This window comes from Martes martes, assembly GCF_963455335.1.
Source record: "Martes martes genome assembly, chromosome: 18".
Taxonomy (NCBI): Eukaryota; Metazoa; Chordata; class Mammalia; order Carnivora; family Mustelidae; genus Martes; species Martes martes.
The window spans coordinates 13,680,422-13,706,728 of record NC_137906.1 but is presented as its reverse complement, the minus strand read 5'-3'; the positions used below and the strand labels follow the sequence as shown (position 1 = coordinate 13,706,728).

At 63.8% G+C, this 26,307-nt stretch overlaps 1 protein-coding gene and 1 long non-coding RNA gene across 2 annotated transcripts; one reads left to right on the top strand and one right to left on the bottom strand.

The window, feature by feature from the left end:
* Positions 1–1,177: 1,177 nt before the first annotated feature.
* AMZ1 (archaelysin family metallopeptidase 1) lies at positions 1,178–22,223 on the top strand (the record flags this gene model as incomplete). Its single annotated transcript, XM_080830554.1, has 6 exons — positions 1,178–1,481; positions 16,464–16,631; positions 18,896–19,024; positions 19,331–19,500; positions 19,972–20,148; positions 21,666–22,223. The coding sequence occupies 6 exons, from the start codon at positions 1,178–1,180 to the stop codon at positions 22,221–22,223; spliced, it is 1,506 nt and encodes a 501-aa protein (XP_080686680.1).
* Positions 21,452–25,831, bottom strand: LOC308359488. Its single transcript, XR_013968430.1, has 4 exons — positions 25,711–25,831; positions 23,487–23,622; positions 22,694–22,853; positions 21,452–21,977 (listed from the first exon to the last, which is right to left on the bottom strand). It is a non-coding gene; the product is annotated as an uncharacterized lncRNA (long non-coding RNA).
* Positions 25,832–26,307: the final 476 nt, after the last annotated feature.

Genomic DNA, 26,307 nt, shown 5'->3' with positions numbered 1-26,307 from the left:
CACGTGCCTGTGTGTGTGTTCTCCAGATGAATGTTTTAAGTCAGGGTTAGCCAAAGGGGGTGTGGGCTCATTTCTCCATTCTTCCGCCCAAAACAAGGCCTGCTCCTGTTTTGGGGTTTTGCATCGCTGGCTTGACTTTCTAAATGGAGAGTGGGCCAAGCGCTGTTCTCCTCTGCGTTCTGATCCCCCCCACCCCATGCCCCGCCGTGCTCTGCTCTGTTACATGTTCGTCTTCTGGCTTCCTCCGTCGTCGGCTCCCCCTGTTCTGCGAGGCTCCCCCTGCCCACGGCGCACGCCTCTGGATGGAGACGAGAGCCCGTCGTCCATGGGAAATGTGGTAGCATTTCTGGGAGCCTGTGCAGGGAGGGGGCCTCGTGTCCGATGAGCTGGGACGTACGGGTCCGCACTCAGACTCTCAAGGAGAACGCCGATCTGTGAACCGACTTTGTCCCCTTCTCCCGGCCCATCTGTCCTCCCCGGCGTCTGCTCTCCCCGCCCTGTCTGTTCCAGCCCTTAAAGCGCTCTTTGTTGCTTTGCCCCATCACCCTATTTATAGCTTTCCGTGGTTGGCACGTGTGCCCGCGCCTCGAGTGTGAGGGGAAACCTCCGGGCCTGGTGCTGTGCGGGCTCCCGGCTGGCCGGGCGACTCGGGGAGCAGGCTTCCGTCCTCGGGCATGCGGGGACCTGCCCGGAAGGCCTCCAGTTGGCGCAAGGAGGTGCTGCGGGGCCCCAGGAACGGCTGGGTTTCTTCTCGGGGAGGCCCTTCCCCCGGCGTCTGAGGGCAGGTGGGGTTGGGGAGTGGGTGCTGGTTCTCCACGGAGACAGGGGCTGGGGGCTAGAGCAGGAGGACATACCGTCCTTCTGTCCCCCGCCGGGTGAGAGGGCCGCGTCCTCTCCCCTGCCGGAGAGAAGGGGCCCAGTGTGCTCAGCGGGGCCTGTCCCCCTCTCCCCAGGGTGCCGCCAGGCCTGGACGTGTCCGTGCCGCAGCCTCTTGCTGTCGCAACGAGACCCCACACAGGGCAGGGCTGGGAGCCCCAGGACCCTGGCCTAGCATCTGTTGGAGGGGAGGTTTCGGCGGTTCCCATCGGCCTGCAGGAAGGTTCTGGAAGAGCTGGTGGCCGTCCCCGAGGGTGTCCATGGGCCACAACGGGGGCTGCCCGGAGAGGCCAGGCCCGCCATGCTGCAGTGCAGGCCGGCCCAGGAGTTCAGCTTCGGCCCGAGGGCCCTGAAGGAGGCGCTGGTGTCCACCGACCCCAACCTGCAGCAGCACTACGTGGCCACCTTCACCCCTGCTGAGAGGCTCTTTCTGGCGGAGGCCTACAACCCCCAGAGGACGCTCTTCTGCTCCCTGCTCATCCGCTCCGCCTTCGACTGGCTCCTCAGCCGCCCGGAGGCCCCCGAGGACTTCCAGACCTTCCACGCCTCCCTGCCAGCCCGGAGGCAGGGCCCGGCCCGCAAGCACATCTACTTGCAGCCCATAGGTACCAGGCTTGGGGGGCCTGTGGGGGTTGGGGGGGGCGACCCCGAGCCAGCAGGGCCCCGCGGGGAACCTGGACTCTGGATCTGGGTAGGGAGTCTGTGCCCAGGCCCCACGTGGGCCCTGCGGGGAACGGGACAGCGCCGGGGGGTTGGATGTGGGGGTGTGGGGCTGGCAGAGGGTACGTGGGGCAGGTGTGGACCTGGCTTTGCAGAGGACGAATAGGCGGGAGCTGGGCAGAGAACCTGCGTGTCCCACCTGCCCTGGGGGACCAGAGGCCCAGAGGCACCCCTCCTTTTCCATGGCCCTGCAGCCAGTCGCCCAGCTCTGCCTGGAGAAGCTGCCTCCACCCACTGCTCCCAAACCATGCACTTGGCTCCATGTCCCCTGCTAGTGACCCCCCAGGGCTTCCTGTGCCCATGTGAGCAGATCACGGGCACCTCGTGAACGTAGTTCTGGAGCTGAGGTGGCCTGGGGCTCTGCATTTCCAACCAGCCAGTCCCAGGCCCTCCAGGGTGCCACCCCGGGTCTGTGCCCCTCTGTCCTCCTACAACACAGCCTGTGGGGGCTCCCCCAAGGGCACCTTGCCCGCCCGGCCTCATTGGCACCCTCACTGTGTCCCACTCTACTCCTGCCAGGCAGGCTCTTTGCAGCATTAACCCCGAGGGGCCTCTCTGACCTGCCCCTGCTGCCCCCTCCCTGCCAGCCTTATGGACTGTGGCCCTGGGTGAGTCCCCACTGCTCCTTCCGGAGCTCCCTGCCCCCAGACTTCTCATCTTTCCTCCAGGCATTGGCCTTTCCTTCATTTTTCTTTGTCCCTTAAAAAATGTTCGGGACCGACTCTGGAAAGGCAGGTCCCTGTCAGCCTTCTTGGCCCAGTGGTCAGAGGGGGTGCTGGGTGGAGATGGGATGCTGGGGGGAGGGGTGCTGGACTACTGGGTGCTGCCAGGGGCACTGAGGTGCTGGTGGGGATGCTGGACTACTTGTTGTGGGTGGGGGTGCTGGGGTGCTGGCAGGGATGCTGATGTGCTGGGTGCTGGCAGGGGGTTCTGGGTTGCCAGCAGTGGTGCTAGGGTGCTGGTGGGGGTATTGGGGTGCTAGTGGGGGTGCTGGTGGAGGTGCTGGGGTGCTGGTGGGAGTGCTGGGTGATAGGGTTGGTGGTGGGGGTGCTGGGTGATAGCAGGGGTGCTGGCAGGGGTGCTGGGGTGCCAGCAGGGGTGCTAGGGTGCTGGTGGGGGTGTTGCGGTATGGGGTGCTAGTAGGGTGCTGGTGGGGAGTGCTGGGGTGCTGACAGGAGTGCTGGGGTGCTGGATGATAGCAGGGTGCTGGCGGGGGTGATGGGGTGCTAGCAGGGGTGCTAGTGGGAGTGCTAGGGTGTTGGCGGGGGCTGCTGAGGTGCTGGCAGGGGTGCTAGGTGCCAGTAGGGGTGCTAGCAGGGGTGCTGAGGTGCTGGCAGGGGGCTGGGGTGCTGGGTACTAGCAGGGAGCTGGCAGAGTGTTGGGTGCTAGCAGGAGTTTGGGGTGTTGGTGGGGGTGCTGGGTGCTAGCAGGGTGCTGGTGGGGAGTGCTGGGGTGCTAACAAGTGTGCTGGGGTCCTGGGCGATAGCAGGAGTGATGGCAGCGATGCTGGGGTGCTGGGTGATAGCAGGGGTACTGGTAGGGTGTTAGGGTGCTAGCAGGGGTGCCAGTGGGGGTGCTGGGGTGTTGGCAGGGGTGCTGGGGTGCTGACGGAGGTGCTGAGGTGCTGGTGGGGGTGATGGAGTGCTGGGTGATAGCAGGGGTGCTGGTGGGGGCTGCTGGGGTGCTGGTGGGGATACTAGGGTGCTGGGTACTAGCAGGGGTGCTGGTGGGGGTGCTGGGGTGCTGGGTGCTAGCAGGATGCTGGCGGGGGGTGCTGGAATGCCAGTGGGAGTGTTAGGGTGCTGAGTGGGTGCTGGGGTGCTAGTGGTGGTGCTGGGGTGCTGGGTGATAGCAGGGGTGCTGGCAGGGGTACTCTGGTGCTAGCAGAGATACTAGTGGGGATGCTAAGGTGTTGGCAGGGGTGTTGGGGTGTTGGCAGAGGTACTGAGGTGCTGGTAGGGGTTCTGGGATGCTGGGTTATGGCAGTGGTGTTGGTGGGGGCTGCTGGGGTGCTGGCGGGGGTACTGGGGCACTGGCTGGGGTGCTGAGTTGCTGGCAGGGGTGGTGGGTACTACCAGGGGTGCTGGCAGGGCTGTCAGGGTGCTGGCAAGAGATGCTGGGGTGATGGTGGTGCTGGGTGCTGTCAGGAGTGCTGGGGTGCTGGGTATTAGCTGGGTTGCTGGTTCAGGTGCTGGGTGCTAGTAGGGTTGCTCGGGTGCTGGCAGGGGGTTCTGGGGTGCTGGCAGGGTTACTGGGGCACTGGTAGGAGTGCTGAGGTGCTGTCAGGAGTCCTGGGTTTTGGGGCACTAATAGTGTGGTGGCGGGAGTGCTGGGGTGTTAGTGGGGCTGCTGGGGTTTGGCGGGGGTAATGGTTGCTGGTGGGTTGCTGAAGTGCTGGCTGGGGTGCTGGGGTGCTGGGGGCTAGCAGGGGTGCTGTTGGTGCTAGTGGGGTGCTGGGTGCTTGGGTGGGGGTGCTGAGGTACTGGTGGGGGTCCTACAGTGCTGGGTGTGAGCAGGGCTGCTGGTGGGGGGTGCTAGGGTGCTATGTGCTAGCAGAGGTGCTGGCAGTGGGTGCTGCGGTGCTGGCAGGGGTGCTAGGGTGCTATGTGCTAGCAGGGGTGCTGGCAGGGGGTGTTGGAGTGCTGGCTGGGGGTATTGGGGTGCTGCCAGGAGTGCTTGGGTGCTGGCAGAGGTGCTGGTGGGGATGCTGAGGTGCTGGGTACTAGGATGATTGCTGGCAGGGGTGCTGGGTGCTGTTGGGGTTACTGGGTGCTGGTGGGGGTGCTGAGGTGGTGGCAGGGGTGTTGGGGTACTTGGTGCCACAGGGTGCTTGTTGCCAGCAGTGGTGCTGGTGGGGGGTATGGGGTGCTGGCAGGGTTACTGGGTGCTGGTGGAGTGCTGGGTGCTAGGGGTGACACTGGTGCTGGTGGTGGTGCAGGAGTGCTGATGTGGGTGCTGGGGTGTTGGTGGTGGTTGCTGGGGTGCTGTGTAGTAGCAGGGGTGCTGGCAGGGGTGTTGAAGTGCTGGTGGGGTATTGGGGTGCTAGTGGGAGTGCTGGGGTGCTGGTGGGTTTGATGGGGTTCTAGTGGGGGTCTGGGGTGTTGGCAGGGGTGCTGCAGTGCTTGTGGGGGTGCTAGGGTGCTGGGTGCTAGCAGGGGTGCTGGCGTGGGTGCTAGGGTGTTGCATACTAGTAGGGATGCTGGTGGGGTGCTGGGGTGCTGGCAGGGGTGCTGGGTGCTGGTGGGCTTGCTGATGTGCTGGCGGGTGCTAGGGTGTGGTGCTGGTGGGGTACTGGGGTGCTGGGTGGAAGCATGGGTCCTTAGGGGGGTACTGGGGTGCTTGTGCAGGTGCTGGGGTTGTGGTGGGGGTGCTGAGATGCTGCAGAGGTGCTGGCGGGAGGTGCTGGGATGCCAGCTGGGATGTTAGGGTGCTGGTGGGAGTGCTGGGGTGCTGGCTGCTAGCAGGGTGCTGGTGGGGGGTGCGGGGATGCTGGCAGGGGTGTTAGGGTGCTGGCGGGTGGTGCTGGGGTGCTTGTGCAGTTGCAGGGGTGCTAGTGGGTATGCTCTGGTGCTAGTGGGGATGCTGGGTGCTGGCAGGAGGTCTGTGGTGTTGGAGAGGTGCTTTGGTGCTGGCGGGGGTGCTGGGGTGCCGATGGGGGTGTTAGGGTGCTGGTGGAGCTTGCATGGGTGCTAGTGGGGTGCTGGGGTCCTGGGTGCTACCAGGGTGCTGGTGGGGAGTGCAGGGATGCCGGTGGGATTTTAGGGTACTGGTGGTGTGCTGGGGTGCTAGTGGGGGTGCTGGGGTACTAGTGGGGGTGTTGGGGTTCTGGGTGCTAGCAGGGTGCTGGTGGGGTGCTGGAATGTTGGCAGGGGTGTTAGGGTGCTAGTGGAGGTTTTGGGGTGCTAGTGGGGGCGCTGGGTGCCAGCAGGGTGCTGGAGGGGTTGCTGGGATATGGGCAAGGGTGTTAGGGTGCTGGTGGGGTTCTGGGTGCTAACAGTGCTTGCAGGGGTGCTGAGGTGCTGGTGGGGGTGTTGAGGTGCTTATGGGAGTGCTGGGATCCTGGCGGGGTTGCTGGGGTGCAGGCAGGGTGCTGAGGTGCTGGCAGGGGTGATGGGTTGCTGGGTGCTAGCAGGAGGGCTTGTGGGGGTGCGGTTATGCTGGCAGGGGTGTTAGGGTGCTGGTGGTGGGGACTGGGATGCTTGTGTGGGTGTAGGGGTCCTAGTGGGTGTGCTGGGTGCTGGGGGGAGTGCTGGGGTGCTTGGTGTTAACAGGGGGCTGGTGGGGGGTGCTGGGGTGCCGGTGGGGGTGTTAGGGTGCTGGCAGAGTTTGCATGGTTGCTAGTGGGGTGCTGAGGTGTTGGGTGCTAGCAGGGTGCTGGTGGGGGGTACAGGGATGCCAGTGGGGTTTTAGGGTGCTGATGGGGTGCTGGGTTACTGGGTGCTAGTGGGGGTGCTGGGGTACTGGGTGCTAGTAGGGGTACTGGCAGGGTGTGTTGGGATGCTGGTAGGGGTGTTAGGGTGCTGGTGGGAGGTTTTGGAGTGCTAGTGGGGGTGCTGGGGTGCTAGCAGGGGTGCTTGTGAGGGTTGTTGGGATGCTGGCAGGGGTGTTAGGGTGCTGGTGGGGGTGCTAATGTGCTTGTGGGGGTGCTGGCAGAGTACTGAGGTGCTGGGTGATAGCACGGGTGCTGGCGGGGTATGCTGGGGTGCTTGTGGGTGTGCTTGGGTGCTGGTGGGGTGCTGGTGTGGTGGCAGGGGTGCTGAGGTGCTGGATGCTAGCAGTGGTGCTGGCAGGAGGTCCTGGGATGCCGGTGGGGTTTCTGGGGTGCTAGTGGGGGTGCTGGGGTGCTGGCAGTGCAAGGTGCTGGCGGGAAGTGCTGGGGTGCTGGCAGGATGCTTGAGTGCTGGATGCTAGCAGGGGTGTTGGCAGGGATGCTGGGGCACTCCGTGATAGCAGAGATGCTGGCGGGGGTGTTGAGGTGCAGGTGGGGTTACTGGGCTGCTGGGTAATAGCATGGATCCTTGTAGGGGTACTGGGGTGCTTCTGTTTGTGCTGGGGTGGTGGCAGGAGGTACTGAGGTGCTGGCAGTTGTGCTGGGGTGCTGGGTGTTAGCAGGGGTGCTGGTGAGAGGTGCTGGGATGCCGGCTCAGGTGTTAGGGTGCTGGCGGGAGTGCTGGGGTGCTGGCAGAACTGTTAGGGTGCTGGTGGGGGGTGCTGGGATGCTTGCTTGGGTACGGGGTGCTAGTGGGTGTGCTGTGGTGCTAGTGGGGGTGCTGGGTGCTGGCGGGGTTGCCGGGGTAGTTGGTGTTAGCAGGGGGCTAACAGGGGTTGCTGGGGTGCTGGTCGGGGTGCTGGGTGCTGGCGGGGGTTGCATGGGTGCTAGTGGGGTGCTGGGGTGCTGGGTGCTAGCAGGGTGCTTGTGGGGGATACAGGTATGCCAGTGGGGTTTTAGGGTGCTGGTGTGGTGCTGGGGTGCTAGTGGAGGTGCTGGGGTGCTGGGTTCTAGCAGGGGTGCTGGTGGGGTATGCTAGGATGTGGACAGGGTCTTAGGGTGCTGGTGAGGGTGCTGGGGTGCTGGTGGGGGTGCTGGGGAGCTGGATGCTAGTAGGGGTGCTGGTGGGGCATGCTGGGATGCTGGTGGGAGTGTTAGGGTTCTGGCGGGAGGGTTTGGGGTGCTAGTGGGGGTACTGGCTGTGTACTGGGTGATAGCATGGGTGCTGGTGGGGCATGGTGGGGTGCTTGTGGGTGTGCTGGGGTGCTGGCAGGGTGCTGGTTTAGTGGCAGGAGTGCTGGAGTGCTCGGTGCTAGCAGGGATGCTGGCGGGAGGTGCTGGAATGCTGGCAGGGGTGTTAGGGTGCTGGCTGGATGTGCTGGGGTGCTAATGAGGGTCCTGGTGGGGTTTCTAGTGTGATAGTGGGGGGGTGCTGTGGTGCTAGTGGGGGTGTTGGTCGCTGGTGGGGGTTCTAAGGTTGCTGGAGGGGCGCTGGTGGGGTTGCTGAGTTGCTGGTGGGGGTGGTGGGTACTAGCAGGGGTGCTGGCGGAGCTGCTGTGGTGCTGGTGGGGATGCTGGGGTATTGGCAGCGGTGCTGAGGTGCTGGCGGGGGGTGTTGGGGTACAGTAGGGTTGCTGGGTGCTGGCGAGGGTGCTGAGGTGCTGGCAGGGGTGCTGGATACTAGCTGGGTTGCTGGCAGGGTGCTGGGTGCTAGTAGGGTTGCTGCAGTGCTGGCTGGGGGTGCTGGGGTGCTGGCAGGGTTACTAGGGCTCTGGCAGGAGTGCTGAGGGGCTGGCAGGGGTCCTGGGGTGTGGGGTATTAACAATGGTTGTGGCGGGGATGCTGGGGTGCTAGTGGGGCTGCTGGGGTTTGGTGGGGTATTAGTTACTAGCGGGATGCTGAAGTGCTGGCTGGGGTGCTGGGGTGCTGGGTGTTAGCAGGGTGGTGCAGGGATGCCAGCACCAGCAAAGAGCTGGTGTTCGGATGCTGGTGGGGATGTTAGGGTGCTGTTGTGGGTGCTGTTGTGGGTGCTGGGTGCTAACAGGGCACTGGAGGGTGTGCTGGGGTGCTTGTAGGTGTGCTTGGGTGCTGGCAGAGGGTGCTGGTGTGGTGGCGGGGATGCTGAGGTGCTGGGTGCTAGCAGCGGTGCTGGCAGGAGGTGCTGGGATTCTGGTGGGGGTGCTAGGGTGCTGGCGGGGGGCACTGAGGTGCTAGTGGTGGTGCTGGCATCCTGAGTGCTTGCAGGGTGCTGGCGGGGAGTGCTGGGGTGCTGGGTGATAGCAGGGGTATTGGTAGGGCTGCTGGGCTGCTGGGTGATAGCAGGGATGCTGGCGGGGTTGCTGGGTGCTAGTAGGGGTGCTGGTGGGTGTGTTGAGGTACTGGTGGGGGTATTGGGCTGCTGGGTGATAGCATGGGTCCTCGTGGGGGTACTGGGGTTCTTGTGGTTGTGCTGGTGTGGTGGCAGGCATGCTGAGGTACTGGCGGGTGTGCTGGGGTGTTGGGTGTTAGCAGGGATGCTCTGGTTCTGGCGGGGTGTGGGGATGCTGGGTTTCTGGCGGTGCTGCTGAGGTGATGGTGGGGACGCTGGGTGTTGGGTGCTAGGGGTGTGCTGCCGGGTAGTGTTTGGATGCTGGAGGGGGTGTTAGGGTGCTGGTGGGATGTGCTGGTTGTGGTGTTGGTGTGCTGGGTGCTAGCAGGGTGCTGGGGGGGGTTTGGGTACTAGCAGGTTTGATGGTGGGGGTGTTGGGTGATAGTGGGGTTACTGGGGTGCTGGTGGGGGTTGCTGGGGTGCTGGCAGGGTGCTGAGTGATAGCATGGGTGCTGGCGTGAGGTTCTGTGTGCTAGTGAGGGTCCTGGGGGTGCTGGAGGTCCTGCTGGGTGTTGTCAGAGTTCTGGGCGCTGGAGGTGACACTGAGTGCTGGCAGGGGTGGTGATGTGGGTGCTGGGATGCTGGCGGGGTGTTGAAGTGCTGGTGGGGGTTCTGGGATGCTAGTGGGAATGCTGGGGTGCTGGTGGGTTTGATGGGGTGCTAGTGGGGATGCTGGTGTGCCCCAAGGGTGCTGCAGTGCTTGTGGGGGTGCTAGGGTGCTGGGTGCTATTAGGTCCTGGCGTGGGTACTAGGGTGCTGCATATTAGCAGGGATGCTGGTGGGGTGCTGGGGTGCTAGTGGAGGTGCTGGGGTGCTGGCAGGTGTGCTGGGGTGCTTATGGGGGTGCTGCGGTACTAGAGGGGTGCTGGGAGCTGGCAGGGTTGCTGAGGTCTGGTGGAGGTGCTAGGGTGCTCGGTGCTAGCAGGGGTGCTTGTGGGGCTGCTGAGGTGCTGGTAGGGTTACTGGGGTGCTGGGTGATAGCATGGGCCCTTGTGGGGGTGCTGGGGTGCTTGTGGGGGTGCTGGGAGGGGTGTGGAGGTGCTTGCCAGGGCGCTGGGTGCTAGCAGGGTGCTGGCGGGGCTGCTGGGATGCTGGCAGGGGTCTTAGGGTGCTGGTGGGGGTGCTGGGGTGCTGTGGAGCTAGTGGAGGTGTTTGGTGCTGGCAGGGGTGTTGTGCTAGGGGGATACTGGGGTGCCGGCGGGGGTGCTGGGGTGCTAGTGGGGTGATGGGTGCAGGGGGGTGCTGAGGTGCTGGTGGGGGTTGCTGGGTGCTGGCAGTGTTGCTAGGGTACTGGGTGCTTGTAGGGGTGCTGGGTGCTAGTACAGGAGCTAGAGGGGGTGCTGTGGTGATGGATGCTAGCAGGGGTGCTGATGGGGTGTGCTGGGATGTGGATGGGGTGTTAGGGTGCTGGTGGGTGTTCTGGGGTGCTAGTGGGGGTGCTGGGTACTAGCAGGTTGCTGGAGGGTGGTGCTGGGATGTGGATGGAATTGTTAGGGTGCTGGTGGGGGTGCCTGGTGCTAACAGGGTGCTTGTGAGGGTGCTGAGGTGGTGGTGGTGGTGCTGGGGTGCTGGGTACTAGCAGCAGTGCTGGTGGGGGTGCTGAGTTCTAGCAGGCCTGCTCGGGTGCTGGTGGGGGTGTTGGGGTTCTTGTGGGGGTACTGGGGTACTGGCAGCAGTGCTGGGGTGCAGGAGGGATGCTGAGGTGCTGGCTGGGGTACTGGTTTGCTGAGTGTTAGCAGAGGTGCTGGCAGGGGTGCTCGCAGGGGGTGTTAGGGTACTGGTAGGGGGTGCTGGTGTGGGTGCTGGGGTGCTGGGTGCTAACAGGGTGCTGGAGGGGGTTGCTGGGTGGCTGGCGGGGTGTTAGGGTGCTTGTGGGGGTGCTGGGGTGCTTGTGGCAGTGCTGGCAGAGTACTGGGGTGCTGGGTGACAGCACGGGTGCTGGTGGGGTGTGCTGGGGTGCTTGGGTGTTGGTGGGATGCTTGTGTGGTAGTGGGGGTGTTGAGGTGCTGGTGGAGGTGCTGGGGCATTGGGTGCTAGCCATGGTGCTGGCAGGAGGTGCTGGGATGCAGGTGGGGGTGCTGGGGTCCTGGGTGCTTGCGGGGTGCTGACAGGGAGTGCTGGGGTGCTGGTGGGAGTACTTGGTGCTGGGTGATAGCGGGGGTGGCAGGGATGCTGGGGTGCTGAGTGATAGCAGGGATGCTGGCAGGTGTGCTAGTGGGGGTGCTGGGGTGTTGGTGGTGGTGATGAGGTGCTGGCAGGGTGCTTGGATGCTGGCAGGGTTCTCAGGTGCTGGCCGGGGGTGCTGCGGTACTAGTGGGGGTGCTGAGGTTTGGTGGAGTTGCAGGGGTGCTAGCAGAGGTGCTGAGGTGCTGGTGGAGGTGCTGGAGTGTTGGGTGCTATTAGGGGTGTCTTGGGGGCTGCTGGGGTGCTAATGGGGATGCTAAGGTGATAGGTGCCAGCAGGGGTGCTGGCGGGGGTGCTGAGGTGCTGGTGGGGGTCCTGGGATGCTGGGTACTAGCAGTGGTGCTGGTGGAGGTGCTGGGTACTAGCAGGAGTTCTGGGGTGCTGGTGGGGGTGCTGGGTACTAGCAGAGTGCTGGCGGGGGTGCTGGGTGCTAGCAGGGGTGCTCAGGTGCTGGCAGGGGTGTTGGGGTGCTTGTGGGAGTGCTGGGTTGCTGGTGGAGGTGTTGGGGTGCTGGCAGGTATGCTGTGGAGCTGGTGGGGTGTTCAGATGGTGATGGGGTTGCTGGGGCCTGGGTACTAGCAGGGGTGCTGGCAGATGGTTCTGGGATGCTGGTGGGGGTGTTAGGGTACTGGTGGGGTTGCTGGTGGGAGTGCTGGGGTGCTGGGTGCTAGCAGGGTGCTGGAGGGGGTGCTGGGATGCCGGCGGGGGTGTTAGGGGCTGGTGAGGTTGCTGGGTTACTTGTGGGGGTGCTGGCTGTGTACTGGGTGATAGCACGGGTGCTGGTGGGGTGTGGTGGGGTGCTTGTGTTTGTGCTGGGGTTCTGTTGTGGCGGGGGTGCTGGAGTGCTGGGTGCTAGCAGGGGTGCTGGTGGGAGGTACTAGAATGCTGGTGGTGGTGTTAGGGTGCTGGGTGGGTGTGGTGGGGTGCTACTGAGGGTGCTGGTGGGGTTTCTAGTGTGCTAGTGTTATACTAGTGGGGGTGCTGGTCGCTGATGGGGTGCTGAGGTGAGGGAGGGGGTGCTGGGGTGCTGCCAGGGGTACTGGGGCACTGGCAGGGGTGCTGTTGGTGGTGGGGTGGTGGGTACTAGCAGGGGTGCTGGCGGGGTTGCTGGGGTATTGGTGGGGGTGCTAGGGTGCTGGCGGGGGTTGCTGGGGTACAAAAGGGTTGCTGGGTGCTGGTGGGGGTGCTGGGTGCTATTGGGGTTCTGGGTCCTGGTGGGATGCTGAGGTGCTGGTGGGGGTGCTAGGGTGTTGGGTGCTAGCAGGGGTGTTGGCAGGGGTGCTGCAGTGCTGAGGGGGTGCTGGGTGATAGGTGATAGTGGGGGTACTGAGTGCTGGTGTGAGTGCTGAGATGCTTCTATAGGTTCTAGGATGCTAGCAGGGGTGCTGAGGTGCTGGGGTGCTGGGTACTAGCAGGGTTCCTTGTGGGGGTACTGGGTACTAGTGGGGTTGCTGGGGTGCTGGCAGAGATTCTGGGGTGCTGGAGCCATCAGGGGTGCTGGAGTGCTTGGTGCCTGCAGGGGTGCTGGCTGGGGGGTGCTTGGGTGCTAGTGGTGTGTGCTGGGGTGCTGGCGGGTATGCTGAGATGCTGGCAGTGGTGCTGGGGTACTGGGTACTAGCAGTGGTGCTGGTGGGGTGCTGGGTGCAGGCAGGGTGCTGGCAGGGGTGCTGAGGTGCTGGCAAGGCTGCTGGGGTATTGGCGGGGGTGCTGGGGTGCTGGGTGCTAGCAGGAGTGCTGGCAGAGGTGCTGAGGTGCTGGTGAGGGTGCTGGGGTGCTGGTAGGGGGTGCTGGGTTACAAATGATGCTGGGGTTCTGTTGGGGTGCTGTGGTGCTAGTGGGTGTGCTGGGTGCTGTTGGGGGTGCTGAGGTGCCTGCAGGCAATGCTGGGGTGATGGTGGTGCTGGGTGCTGGCGGGGGTGCTGAGGTGCTGATGGGGATACTAGGGTGCTGGGTGTTAGAGGGGTGCTAGCAGGGGTGCTGAGGTGCTGGCAGGGGTGCTGGGGTGCTGGGAACAAGCTGGGTTGCTGGCGGGGTTGCTGGGTGTTAGTGGGGTTGCTGGGGTACTAGTGGGGTTGCTGGGGTGCTGGCAGGGGTTGCTGGGGTGTCAGCAGTGGTGTTAGGGTGTTGGTGGGGTTGCTGGTGTGCTGGTGTTAGCAGGGGTGCTGGCGCATGTGCTGGGATGCTGGTGGGGATGTTAGGGTTCTGGTGGGAGGTGCTGGGGTGCTGGTGGGGTGCTGGGGTGCTTGGTGCTAGCAGGGTGCTGGCGGGGGTTGCTGGAATGCTGGTGGGTGTGTCAGGTGTCTGGTGGGAGTGCTGGGGTGCTAATGGCAGTGCTAGGGGGGTGCTGGGGTGTGGGTAGTGGTGTTAGGGTACTGGTGGGGTTGCTGGGTGCTAGCAGGGTGCTGGCAGGGGTGCTGAGGTGTCAGTGGGGTTGCTGAGGTGTTGGTGGGGGTGGTGGGATGCTGGGTACTAGCAACGTTGCTGGCAGGGGTGCTGGGTGCTAGCAGGGGTGCTCTGGTTCTGGTAGTGGTATGGGGGTGCTTGTGGGGATGCTGGGGTTCTGCCAGGGGTGCTGAGGTGCTGAAGGGGATGCTGGGTGTTGGGTGCTAGCAGGGGTGCTGGCAGGTGGTGCTGGGATGCTGGTGGGGTGTTAGGGTGCTGGCTGATGGTGCTGGTGGGGGTGTTGGTGTGCTGGGTGCTAGCAGGGTGCTGGGGCGGGGTTTGGGCACTAGCAGGGTTGGGGGTGTTGGGTGCTAGCGGGGTTGCTGGGGTCCTGGTGGGGGGTCCTGGGGTGCTGGCAGGGTGCTGATAGCATGGGTGCTGGCGCGGGGTTCTCTGTGCTAGTGGGGTCTTGTGCTGGCGGGCCTGCTGGGTGCTGTTGGATTTCTGGGCACTGGGGGTGACACTGGGTGCTGGTGGGGGTGCTGGGTGCCACCAAGGGTGCTGCAGTGCTTGTGGGGATGCTAGGGTGCTGGGTGCAATTGGGTGCTTGCGTGGGTACTAGGGTGCTATGTACTAGCAGGGATGCTGATGGGATGCTGAGGTACTAGTGGAGGTTCTGGGGTGCTGGCAGGTGTGCTGGAGTGCTTGCAGGGGGTGCTGTGGTGCTGAGGGGTGCTGGGGGCTGGTGGGGTTGCTGAGGTGCTGGCGGGGATGCTACGGTGCTAGCAGGGGTGCTGGCGGGGTGCTGAGGTGCTGGTGGGGGTACTGGGGTGCTGGGTGATAGCATGGGTCCTTGCGGGGATGCTGGAGTACTAGTGGGAGTGCTGGTGAGGGTGCAGAGGTGCTGGTGGGAGTGTGGGGATGCTGGGTGCTAGCAGGGGTGCTGGCAGTGGTGCTTGGGTGCTGGCAGGGGTGCTGGTGGGGATACTGAAGTGCTGGTAGTTCTGGGGTGCTGGCAGGGGTACAGGGGTGCTGGGTGCTAGCTGGGGTGCTGGCAGGGGTGCTTGTGTGCTGGGAGTGCTGGTAGGGGTGCTGAGGTGCTGGTGGGGGTTCTGGGGATGTTGGGTACTAGCATGGTTGCTGGTGGGGTCATGCTAGCGGGGTTGCTGGGGTGCTGGTGTGGCTACTGGGTGCTGTCAGGGTTTTGGGCACTGGGGGTGACACTGGGTGCTGGTGTGCTGATGTGGGTGCTGGGGTGCAGATGGTGGTTGCTGGAGTGCTGTGTAGCAGCAGGGGTGTGGTGGGGTGTTGAAGTGCTAATAGGGTCCTGGGGTGCTAGTGGGAGTGCTGGAGGGCTGGAGGGTTTGATCGGGTGCTAGTGGGGGTGCTGGGGTGCCAGCAGGGGTGCTGAAGTGCTTGTGGGGGTGCTAAGGTGCTGGGTGCTATCAGGGGTCCTGGCATGGCTGCTAGAGTGCTACGTACTAGCAGGGATGCTGATGGGGTGCTGGAGTGCTGGCAGGGTTGCTGAGGCACTGGTGGGGGTACTGGGGTGCTGGGTGATAGCATGGGTCCTTGCAGGGGTGCTGGGGTGCTTCTGGGAGTGCTGGTGGGGGTACTGAGGTGCTGGTGGGGGTGCTGGGTGCTAGCAGGGGTACTGGAGGGAGGTGCTGGGATGGTGGCCAAGGTGGTAGGGTGATGGTGGGGGTGCTGGGATGCTGGTGGGGGTCTTAAGGTGCTGGTGGATGTGCTGAGGTGCTTGTGGGTGTGCTGCGGTGCTAGTGGGGGTGTTGTGTGGTGGCGGGGGTGCTGTGGTGCTGGAAGGGGTACTGGGGTGCTGGCAGAGGTGCTAGGGCACTGGTGGGGGTGGTGGGTACTGGGGGGGCTGGCGGGGCTGCTGGGGTGCTGGTGGGTGTGCTGAGGTGCTAGTGGTGTTGCTGGGTGATAGCAGGGGTGCTGGCAGGGATGCTGAGGTGCTGGCGAGGGTCTGGGGTCTTGGTGGGGAGTACTGGGGTACAATTGGGTTGCTGGGGTACTGGTGGGGGTGCTGGGGTGCTACTAGGGTGATGGGTGCTGGTGGGGTGCTGAGGTGCTGGTGGGAGTGCTGGTGTGCCAGGTACTAGCAGGGTTGTTGGCAGGGGTGCTGGGTGCTAGCAAGGTTGTTGTGGTGCTGGCAGGGGTGATGGGGTGCTGGTAGAGGTTCTGGAGTGCTTGGAGCCAGCAGGGGTGCTGAGGTGCTTGGTGCCTGCAGGGGTGCTGGCAGGATGTGCTGGGGTGCTAGCGGGGGGTGCTGGGGTGCTGATGGGGTTGTTGGGGCACTGGTGGGAGTACTGAGATGCTGGCAGGGGTGCTGGGGTGCTGGGTACTAGCAGTGGTTCTGGTGGGGTTGCTGGGGTGCTAGTGGGGGTGCTGGGGTGTCAGAGGTGTTGCTGGTGTGCTGGGGTGCTGGGTGCTTGCAGGGTGCTGGCAGGGGTTGGGGTGTGGGGGTGCTAGTGGGAGTGTTGGGTGCTAGGGTGCTGGGTACTAGCGGGGGTGCCGGCGGGGGTGCCAGATTGCTGGTGGAATACTGGGGTGCTTGGTGCCAGCAGGGGTGCTGGCTGGGCATGTGTCAGTGCTGGTGTGGGTACTGGGGTGCTGGGTGATTGCATGGGTGCTGGTGTGGGTGCTAGGGTGCTGCATACTAGCAGGGATGCTGGCGGGTTCCTGGGTGCTAGTGAGGGTCCTGGGGCACTTGCTGAGGTGCTGGGGTGCTGGTTGGGTTTCTGGGGTACTAGTGAGGGTGCTGGGGTACTGGCAGTGGTGCTGGGTGTTGGTGGGAGTGCTGGGCACTGGAGGTGACACGATGCTGGCAGGGTTGCTGGGGTGCTGGTGGGTGTGCTGGGTGCTAGCAGGAGTGCTGGCAGGGGTGCTCAGGGGCTGGCAGGCGGTGCTGGGATGCTAGTAGGGGGTCCTGGGTGCTAGCGGGAGTGCTGGGCGCTAGCAGGGGTGCTAGTGGCGGATGCTGTATGCTGGTAGAGGTGCTGTGGTGCTGACGGGGTACTAGGTGCTGGCTGCAGTGCTGGGGTGCTTGCAGGGGTGCTGGCAGGGTGCTGGATGCTAGTAGGGGAGCTAGCAGGGGTGCTGGGTGCTAGTGGGGGTGTTGGGGTTCTGGGGCACTGGCTGAGGTGCTGGGGTGCTGGTGCTGGATGCTGGTGGGGGTGCTGGGGTGCTAGCAGAGGTGCTGGTGGGTGCTGGGGTATGGCGGGGGGTGCTGGCAGTGCTGGCGGGAGTGTTGGGTTGCTGGGGGCTGGGGTGCCTGGCACCGGGGGCGTGCTGGGTGCTGGGGTGCTGTGTGCTGGCGGGGGTGCTGGGGGGTGCTGAGACACTGGTGCTGGGGTGCCGGGCGCTGGGGCGGTGCTGGGCGTGGCCGGTGGGGGCCGAGCGGCTGACGCACTGCCCCTCCCCCAGATCTGAGCGAGGGTCCGGTGGGCAGCGGTCTGCTGGAGCACCTGAGGAACTGCACGGAGGCCTTCTTCTTGGGCTTGCAGGTCCGCTGCCTGCCCTCGGTGGCGGCGGCGTCCATTCACTGCTGCTCGCGTCCCAGCCAGGACTCGGACAGGCTCCAGCTGCACACAGGTGGGCGAGCGCGGCGGGGCACAGCCTCTGCCACTTTGCATGGAGGCAGAGGGCGGGAGGAAGACCCCCGGGGGAAGGCGGGAATCCCTTCCCCCTCTTTGCTGGGGGAGCCTCTATTTCCCAGCCTTGGGCAGGGGAGGGTGGGGCAGAGTTGCCTTCCCTATCCCGCGGGTGTGGGGCGGGACTCCCAGCCCCGAGTCCACGGGGAAACCCCACGGCGCGCCAGGCGGGTGAAGCGAGCCCTCCTCCGGCTGCCCGCTGCATTGCACGGCCTCGCTCCAGCCTTTAGTCTTGGGTGCGTCCAGAAGACCCCTCCCTGCTCCCCAAATCCCCGGGGTTGCTGGCAGCTCAAGAGCGGCGGGGGATGGGGCACAGATGGACCGGAGGCTCTCAGATGTGTGGGACACCCCGACCCAAGTCTAGGGGGCCCCAGCAGGGGTGCACATCTGGGGTGCACCGGGGTCTTGCGTCAGAGGCGGAACCCCAGCCGTGCTCTTCCTTCCAACTCAGGGCTCTACCTGGATGTGCAGTACCTCCCCTGTGCGTTACCTTCCCTGTCTGGTACCTTCTCTGTGCCCGTGCTCCAGCCACGCGTCATTCCCGTGCGGATGACCGATCCCCCAACTGCACCATGGACGCCGTGACGCCCGCGCCCCGAATTCTGCATTTCACTTCTCCTCTTGTGCATTTCTATAGTTTCTCGTGGATTCTTTCTCAAACCAGCAGTATCACTTCTAAAAATACCGACTTCCTGCTGGAACTTAAGCTCTGTATTCACACCCATGAACGCGGCTGCTGGGAGGGCTAATTCCACCACCGGGGGCGCGCTCGTGGTCTCTGCTCACTGTCTTGATCGCCTATGCTGTCTGCATCTCTTGTTATTTTTCATCGTTAGCCATCTTAATTGGAAAGTTAGTTTAACTTTGAGAACTCGTGGCCTGGGATGATGTGATCGGCTCTAGGGAGGATTCTGGATTTCCTCTGCCAGTTACGGGCAGGTGGTGCCTGAGACAGAGGTGGGCAGTTTTTCGGGGCCACCCATGGCCCTGGGAGTCCAACCTGCACTCCCCCCACCCAGACCAATCCCAGAAGCAGCTCAGCCTTAGCTTCCTGCTCCAATCCTCCCCCCATCCCTGTTCTAATTTCTCATCAGGTCTCTGGTTTTTCTTAAATCCTGTTTACTGAGACATAATTCATGTGTAGTGAATTGTCCCTTTGCAACAGCTCTGGGAGCCTTGACAACCACACCTATAACCTAGTCACCACCGTGACCAGATGTAGAAAAGTTTTCTTCGTACCCCCCGCCCCAGGATGTGCATGGTGTCCCCTGTGGCCATCGCCACCCCACCTAGGACACTTTAAGAAGCTTTTTTGTGTTTCACTCAGCTTATCTGGTTCTCCTCGGCAGGAGGAGTGCTCACAGTCCCCAGGGTGCATTATAGGGAGCCCATTACGGGCACGGACTTTTCAGGGGGACAGGGAGCTCCTGGCTGGGGCAGGTGCCGTCCTGATGCTGGTGGGTCCTTCTTGTGTGCCAGGTTTCAGGTTTGGCCACTGAGACCCTCTTCTGGTCCTAGAACTTGCTGGCCCTGCCTTTGTCCCCTGCTTACGGGACATGGCCCTGCTCGAGGCTCGGTACGTCTCTGCCCACCACCATCACCTTCAGGTCTCTCTGATCCTCTGCCTCTTCTTCTAAAGACCCTAATGACTGCCTTGAGCCCACCCAGAAAACCCAGAGTAACTTCTGGTTTTTAAGGCCTTTAATTTAATCACGTCCACAGCGTCCCTGCTGCTTTGTGAGGCAGCACATTCACAGGCCCTGGGAACTCAGATACATGCGTCTCTGGGGCTCCTGCCATATCCGGTGGCTGCCGGGGCACTGTCCCCTGAACACTGGTCCCATTGGTCAAGTGGCCTTCCTGGCGTCCCCACTGGGATGTATCTGGGCCTCTCAACTACCCCGTCCGAGCCAGCTCTTCTAAGTTTTGGAAATGGAGACCCCAAGGGCCTGCTCACGTGACCCCGGCTGCCTGACCCTGAAGCCCAGGCCTGTGGCCCCTGCTCTGTGTCATGCAGTGTGGCTGCTGGGACTTCCCCACCTCGGGCCACGAGCTTCTTGTGGAACGTGACCAGCTTGCACCTGACTTAGGGAGGGGCTGGCCACAGGCAGAGGAAGAGAACAGGCTTTCTTGCCCGGAACCTGGGCTGGGGAGACGGGGGCCCAGCCGCCCACTCACCGCCCCTCGGGCCCTCTCCCCGCGCAGACGGCATCCTGTCTTTCCTGAAGAACAGCAAACCGGCGGACGCGCTGTGCGTGCTGGGCCTCACGCTGTCCGACCTGTACCCTTGTGAGGCCTGGAGCTTCACCTTCGGCAAGTTCCTTCCAGGCCATGGTAAGCCAGTGCCCCAGCAGCCCCTGCCCAGCCGTGCTTGGGTGGGGGGGCGCACCCTGGGGTGCAGGGGCGGGGCAAGTGCACGGGAGCCCCAACCCTCCTAAGGAAGACGACACCCTACCTGGAAGCTGCTCCAGAACGCACACCCCCAAGTCCTGCCTCCTCTCGGGCGGGGACCTCGCGGTGGCCTTTGCGGAGGCGTGCTGGCAGGGCCGGGCCTCCAGGACCCATGCATCCTGAGGACGGGGTGGCTTTGCTTTCAGGCTCCCCGTGAGATGCCGCCCTCGTGTCTCTATTTCTCCCCAGAGGTAGGCGTCTGCAGCTTTGCCCGGTTCGCGGGGGATCTCTTGCCATCGGGACCCCGCGCCTCTGATCCAGCCTTGGTGGAGGTGGCCACAGACGACCCCGTGACTCCCGTGCAGGACGGAGGGCCAACTGTGTGCTTCAGTGCCCTGGGGATGGTCCAGTGCTGCAAGGTGGGCAGGGAGGCCAGGGTGTGGGGTCGGTGCATGGGGCAGGGGGAAGGAGATGGGGGCAGCAAGAGGATGGAAGGCCTCGGGGCTCTGGTGAGTTCCAGGCCACTGCTGAGGATGGGCAATCAGCCAGAAGGGCCCGAGCGCTCCGTCCAGCCCCATGCCGAGGGCCAGGCTGTCCAGAGCACAGACAACAGGGCTTGGAGCCGCCCACACCTTTGCCTGAGCTCACACAGCTGGGAATCGGCAGGGTTGGGGTATGAACCTGTTTGCTGCCCCAGCTCCCATGCTGGGTGGGCCCTGGGTGCTCCAGAGCCGTCCATCTGTGCCCTGTGCCGTCGGAAGCAGGGGCGAGGGCACAGGGCCTGCTTCCTGGCCATTGGGCTCCTGTGGGCGCCAACCCCAGCACTGGGGGCTTGGCTGGTGGCCGGGCTCACGGCAGCGAGGGCAATGATGCTATGTGGTCTCCCTCAGGTCACGTGTCATGAGCTCTGCCATCTCCTGGGGCTGGGGAACTGTCGCTGGCTTCACTGCCTCATGCAGGGGGTGCTCAGCCTGGACGAGGCCCTGCGGCGGCCCCTGGACCTCTGTCCCATCTGTCTGCGGAAGCTGCAGCACGTCCTTGGTTTCAAGCTCGTCGACAGGTACAAGGTGAGTCGCCGGCGCCCCGGCAGGGAGAGAGGGCGTCTGAGCGCCCTAGCAGGCCTCGTGCATGGGGCTCGGGGGACAGCAGGCCGAGAGTTGGGCCCTGTGGGCGAGACCTGCAGGCCAAGTGAACAGACCCCTGTGCCAACCTCCTGGCCTCCTGCTGGGCAGTATTCACGGCCCTCGCCGGGTGCCTGGCCCACAGTATGCACCCAGTGATGGGGGCTGTGGCCATCAGGTTGCTGCTCTGTGGGAGCGAAGAGGGGCAGATGGTTTTTCTTTCTCAGGCCACGCTCTCTGAGCGCTGGTCAGGTGCTGGGCCTATCCTAACACTTCCCTCCGGCATCGCACAGGGCCCAAGCTGCCCCCCAGCTTCCCCTCAGCCTGCTGGGCCAGCCCCTGGGAGGAGGAAGCCCTTGCAGGCGCTGGGGAGGTGGCCAGGCCAAGCTCGGGGGGTCAATGCTGCCCTCTGCTGTTTCCTCAAGGCGCTGCCCACAGCAGGGTCCCAGGCTGGCCCAGGGAGAGGGGCTCACTGCTGTCCTGGGGTAGGCCATAAGTGGTGGTTTTCTGGTGAAGGTGGGGGATGCCTGACTCCATTTCGGACAGGTTCTCAGGCAGGAGGGAGTTTCTGACCTGGCCCCTCTGAACAGGAGGGCCTGCATTTCTCAGGCTCCTAGGGGTGCTGCAGGGCAGGGACCCCACTTTGACGACTGCTGACCTAGCAGGCTGGGTGTTTCCAAGTTCCAGAGCTGCCTCCCCATGCAGATCTTTTCTGGGTGACTGGGAAATGGGCTATCCAGCCCAGGTGGAAGGGCCCCCCCAACACAGCCCCACTGAGGACTTAGGGGGAGTGGGCACACACTGCAGGGCATGTGTAGGGAAAGTGGCTGGCTCTGGCTGATGAAAAGCAGGGGTGTTCTCACTTGTGTCCCTCCTTGGGCCTGTGTTCCCCTGACCCAGCGCTCCCACCTTCTGCACACACCCCTGCCCAGGAAGGGAGCCTGTCCTGGAGCCTCACCCATATGACTGGAGGGGCTCAGAGGAGGAGGACGGGGGCCCTGGAGCCCGGGTCGGTCCCTGGATGCTCTGGCGGTGACCGAGTGCTGATGGAGGGCTGGGCGGGGAACAGTCCTTGCTGTCCCCTTGTCCCGGTCAGTGGGGTGCTGGAAACACTGACCACGCTGCAGAGGGGTGTGGGTGACACTGGGAGCAGTGCTGGGAAGGGGTGTCTAGCACGTGGTCACAGGCGTGTCCACTATGCAGACACCAGACAGAAGTGAGAGCAAAGATCAGAAAAGTAAGACCATGTGCAGAAGTTCTGAGTATTTATTGCTCTTAATACAGTGTAAGTTAAACTGAACTTTGGGCATGCGCTGCTTCTGAGTGTTTGCGTGGGGGCCCCTGGGGGGCCCGGGCTGGTGGGTGGGGGGCAGGGTGGTCCCCCACAAAGGGGCTGGGTCTTGGGGCAGCACTCTGGCTCAAGTGGCGGCACCCACACAGCCCAGCCTGTCTCTCCCTCCCAGAGACTTTACGCCTGGACTCAAGCGGGGACGCGTACGCGGCCCAGCCAGGACGCGGGGGCGGCGTCCGCTGCAGACACCCTGCCCGGCAGCACAGACTCGGGCCTGAGCTGCGGGAGCGCGTCGGAGCCGGGCAGCAGCCTGTCGGAGCCCCTAACCCCTGACGCGGGGAGCCACAGCTTTTCTGTGGGGCCGGAGCTGGAGCACGAGGAGGGGCTGGGCTCGCTGGCCATCCCTGAGAGCCCGCCGCAGCTTGGACCCCCGTGTGAGGCCATCGAGGAGCACGGGCAGTGGCTGGCGCTGTGCATCCAGGCCCTGGAGCGGGAGGTGACAGAGGAAGAGCTGGCACAGGTGGACGGGGCTGTGGATGCCCTGGCCGGGTGGGGGATGTTCACGGGGCAGCTCCCTGCACCCCGACCTGGCCTGCCCTGCAGCCGCGACGGCACGGGGCTGCGCAGGGTCCTGGGGGGCACGCTATCCTCCCTGCGGAGGAAGCTGAGCACGCGTAGACTGGCCAGGGCGGGGTCGTCCCCCTGTCGCTGGAGAGCGGAGGAGAATTAACCCGGAAGCCCATCTGTCTGTCGCCGTACACCCCCAGGATCAGCGGCAGTCCTGGGTCCTGTCCCCAGGGTCCCAGCAGAGAGTCTTCAGGCCCAGCCTGGACGGCACTGGGGGCTCTGGGCCTCCCTCGCCCACCCCACTGGAGCAGAGGCTGTCCGGGGCAGAAGCCAGGCTGCATGCCCGGGGGAAGCGAGGGGCTTACGGTTTGGCCGACCCCATGCGGACAGGGCTGGCCCAGCCTTCTGAGCCTCAGGCTGCACGCAGTGCCTACAGAGGCTGCCGGGCAGGGTCGAGGTGACCGAGGCCCTCCGTGTCCCTGACCTGGTCGCCTGCCATTCCCTGCGGTGGTGAGAGCAGAGTGGGCTGCCGACAAGGGGAGCCGCTGGGGTCTCAGGTCCTGGCACTTAAGGGGTCGTCGCAGACTCTTTGGACTCCTTTTCATGCAGGCTGGGCCAAGGCGGCCAGCTTACCTGGGGTGTCTGTGTCCCTTTGCTTCTGTCACACGTTTCCTGAGCTGAAGCTTGGGCGTGCACGGGCATCTGCCAGCTCCGTCCTAGTTCTGTGTGTCTGTGCAGCGGCGGAGGGAAGGTTCCAGGCCCCCAGCAGTGCGCCTACAGCTGCGTCCCCCTCCTGGAAAGAGACCAGAGCAGGGGTGCTCGTACACTCTGGGGCTAGCTTTACAGTCTGGGGGGTTTCCTAAAAAAAACTGCAAAATACCACCCAGATCGAGGATCTCCTCCCCCAGCAAGCAGGCCTGAAGCTTCCTATCTACAGACTCCAGGTAGGAGCACAGGGTCCCAGGCCCACAAAGCACTGGGCGCAGGTGTGGGGTCCAGGTCAGGGTCCTGGGGGCTGCAGGCATCTCCATGACCAGGAGGCCAGGGAGGGAAATGGGGAGAAGCCAGCAGAGGAAGGCTTGTGCCTGGGGAGCTGTCACTGCGAACACAGCCCCCAACCTTTGTTTGTGCCTTAAAGCCCCAACCCTATGCTTAGAGCTAAGGCATTTGCATTGGGGGTAGAGTCTTTAGGAAGGTTGGCTGCATGGAGGGCTGGCTCCTGCGGCTCAGGACCTCCGGGAGCACCCCAAAATGCCGCTGCCCCGTACCCCAGCACGGCCGTCACCCAGGTTCACAGGGAGGGGCCCTGGGACCCTTCCCTTTAAGAATGGTGGTGGCACGGTCAGACAGAGCTGGGGTGAATGGGAACCTGCCCTGTCCATGAGCACGGCTTGGACTGGTCCTCCTGCTGCCTCAGTCATGTTACCTGTTTCCCAGTTTCCTTCCGTCTTCTGCAAAAGGTGGGTCTCCAGATGGTAGTGGAGAAGCTAGGATGTGGGGAGGGGGCACTCGGCGTGGAGCCTGGGCCATGGGGGTGGCTGCCTGTCTGCTCTGCCTCCGGGCTGCAAAGGGACAGTGGTTTGAAAGCCAGTTACTGGGGGGAACATTGTGAGAATAAAACTTGGAGGAACAGAGGTTCCTTCTGGCATTAAGGAGGCTGGAGGAGTGGGGAGCAGTTTGGGACAGTCCCCAGGGGCAGTGGCACATGTTATGCGAGCGGAACTGGGTATCGACACACCATTGCTCCCTAGGGGCCTGGTTTTTGCTAATAAACATACAAAGTGGACTGTATTGCCTTTGAGCTCTGTATCTGTCCCCGGTCCCGGTGAGTCCCACACGGGGCTAAAGATACTCTGGGGTCACGACATCATGTGTATGGTGACTCCCGAGTGCAGGGCGGGGGCGCTGGGAACCTACCTGCCTTCCGAAGCAGCTTCAGCACCCATCTAAACAGTTCTGATGAAGGTGGGTAGGGCGGCAGCCTCCTCTCCCAGTGGCCACTCCTCCCTGCCCCCGGGTGCACCCTGCGGGCACAGGAGGGCCCCGCTGCTCCGCCCCCGCACAGTGCCAGAGTATGGGTCAGAAGGTGGCTGTGGGCCTGCTAACAGTCTCATGGGACAGCGGATTCAGACCTTTCCCCGAGGAATGAACTCTCGAAAAGGCTTAAAAATAACCCCAAACATGCCATGCCTTGGCCAAGCAGCTAATGTTGAAGCTAAGAGTCCATATTTAGATCCCATCAAGTTCAAAAGAGCAGCTACACCATTCCAGGGGTGCGCCCACGCGCCCACACTCAAGGTCTGAGCCTGGGGCCTGGAGAAGCTGCTTTCAAACCCGACAGGCAGGGGCAGGGGCGGCTGAGGACCCCAATCTACCCGGGAAGGGACAGGCCCATCTTCCTGCAAAGAACCCGCCCCTTTGAGCGGGTCCCTCTAGGCAGCAGGGACGTGTGCCCGTCACTTGTCCCAGGCTGCGAGGCTGGAGGGCACACTGGCCCAACTGCTTCCAGCTCCGCGGAAGCATGCAGGGGAAGGCTGAGCAGGAAGGGGAGTCGGGGCCCCCAGCTCCGGGGTTCCCGGGAGGCTCCGCTGCCGCAGCACGTGGCTTGGGGGCAGCACTCTGGGGCAAGGGTGCCAGGACTTGGGCTCCTCGACTGTCTGTCCAGAAGGGCCAAGGCCCCAGCCGAGCCCAAGTATCCCGGGGAAGGCCAGTGGTGGGGGGAGGACATCAGGGCTTCCTCGGGGGGCTCTTGAACTGGACCCGGGGCTGCAGAGGCTGCTACAGCCTGGGAGGACTCCCCCTCGCGGTGGGGCAGCTATGCATGGACAGGAACCGGGTTTCAAGGATGCCCGGGGATCACAAACTTGAGGCCCTCAGAGAGCGAGCAGATGCCACAGGGTGATTGGGAGTCGCAGGCAGAACCGGCCAAGGCGGCTCCCACTGCCCTTCCCAGAACCACCCAGCAGCACCTGGACTCATGAGAACCCAGAACACCCACACGTTATTTTTGAATTCTATTCTTGGGCACAGATGCAAACAAAAACAAGTTAGGGGTTTAAAAAAGCTATTTCCAAAAAACCTCCAGGGGCCACAAGGCGCTCAGTCTACCCCCACCCTGTGATGACCCATGTGACCCGTGGAGTTGCTCACCAGAGGTGGCTCAAGGGTGCAGCCCGTGCCCCAGCTGACCTGCAGCCGGCCTCCACCTCCTGGGTCAGAAATGACCCCAGGCATCCAACGAATGAACCAGAAACACCATCAACGAGGCTCCCTGTGAGGCCATGCCAAGTTGCGGCTACCCTGACCCTCTTGACACACTTGTGAGGTTCTGGCCACAAGGCCAGGCCCAGTGTCCCCGTCCTCAGGCCACTCCTGCACATGGGCCACTGTGCTGCTTCTCTGGCACTGTCCCCTTCCTCCCGGCAGCTCTCTGGCTAGACCGCAGCCTCAGTGTCGCCTCTCAGCCGTGGCGAACATGGGATCTTCCAGGTCCCAGACATACTGAACACCGTGTCACGTTCCTCACAGTGCTCGACTTCCCCACGTTTGTAAGGCTGTGTCGTGGGTCTCTCACCAGCCTGAGCAGGCAGGACACCGAGTCCCGCTTACCACCAGCTCCCCACCCGCGTGGCACGTGGAGACACACTCACCTGTCCCTGGAACAGGTGGCCGATCGAGCAGAGGGCTTCTGGGCTGGAGGATCCCGTCTGAGGTGGGTGTCACTGTCTTTTCCCTCATTTGGACTTTTGGCAACAAATAGAGATTCGCTGTCTCTTGCCACACCAGCTAGAGTGAGAGCAGAACTTCAGAGGGAGTGAGCCGGACCCTTCCTTCTGCTGTGAGCCCTCAGGCCGGCTTGGTGCCTTCCTCCTTTGGCCCACCTAGGGGGATGCTCCCGGGGGCTGCGCTGGACAGACAGGTGAGTCACAAGCTGTGGGACAGGGCTGGGAGCACGGGGGCCCTGGGAGAGAGCACTGTGTGGGGCCTGAGTGTGCAGAAAGGGGCTTTTCTCAGAGAAGCCACCTGTGTCACGGGCAGGACCCGCAGGAGCTCGGTCACCTGCCCGAAGCATGAAGCACGGAAGAGGCAGGGAGAGACCAACACCCCTGCGGCACTATCCCCCATGCCCTCTGCTCTGGGGCCACCCTCCCCAGCCCGTCCTGCCCCCGCAGCCCTTGCTCGTGGCCCCCACCGCATCCCGATCCCAGGAGCTCCTGGCACAACCAGTATAAACCACCAGACTGGCA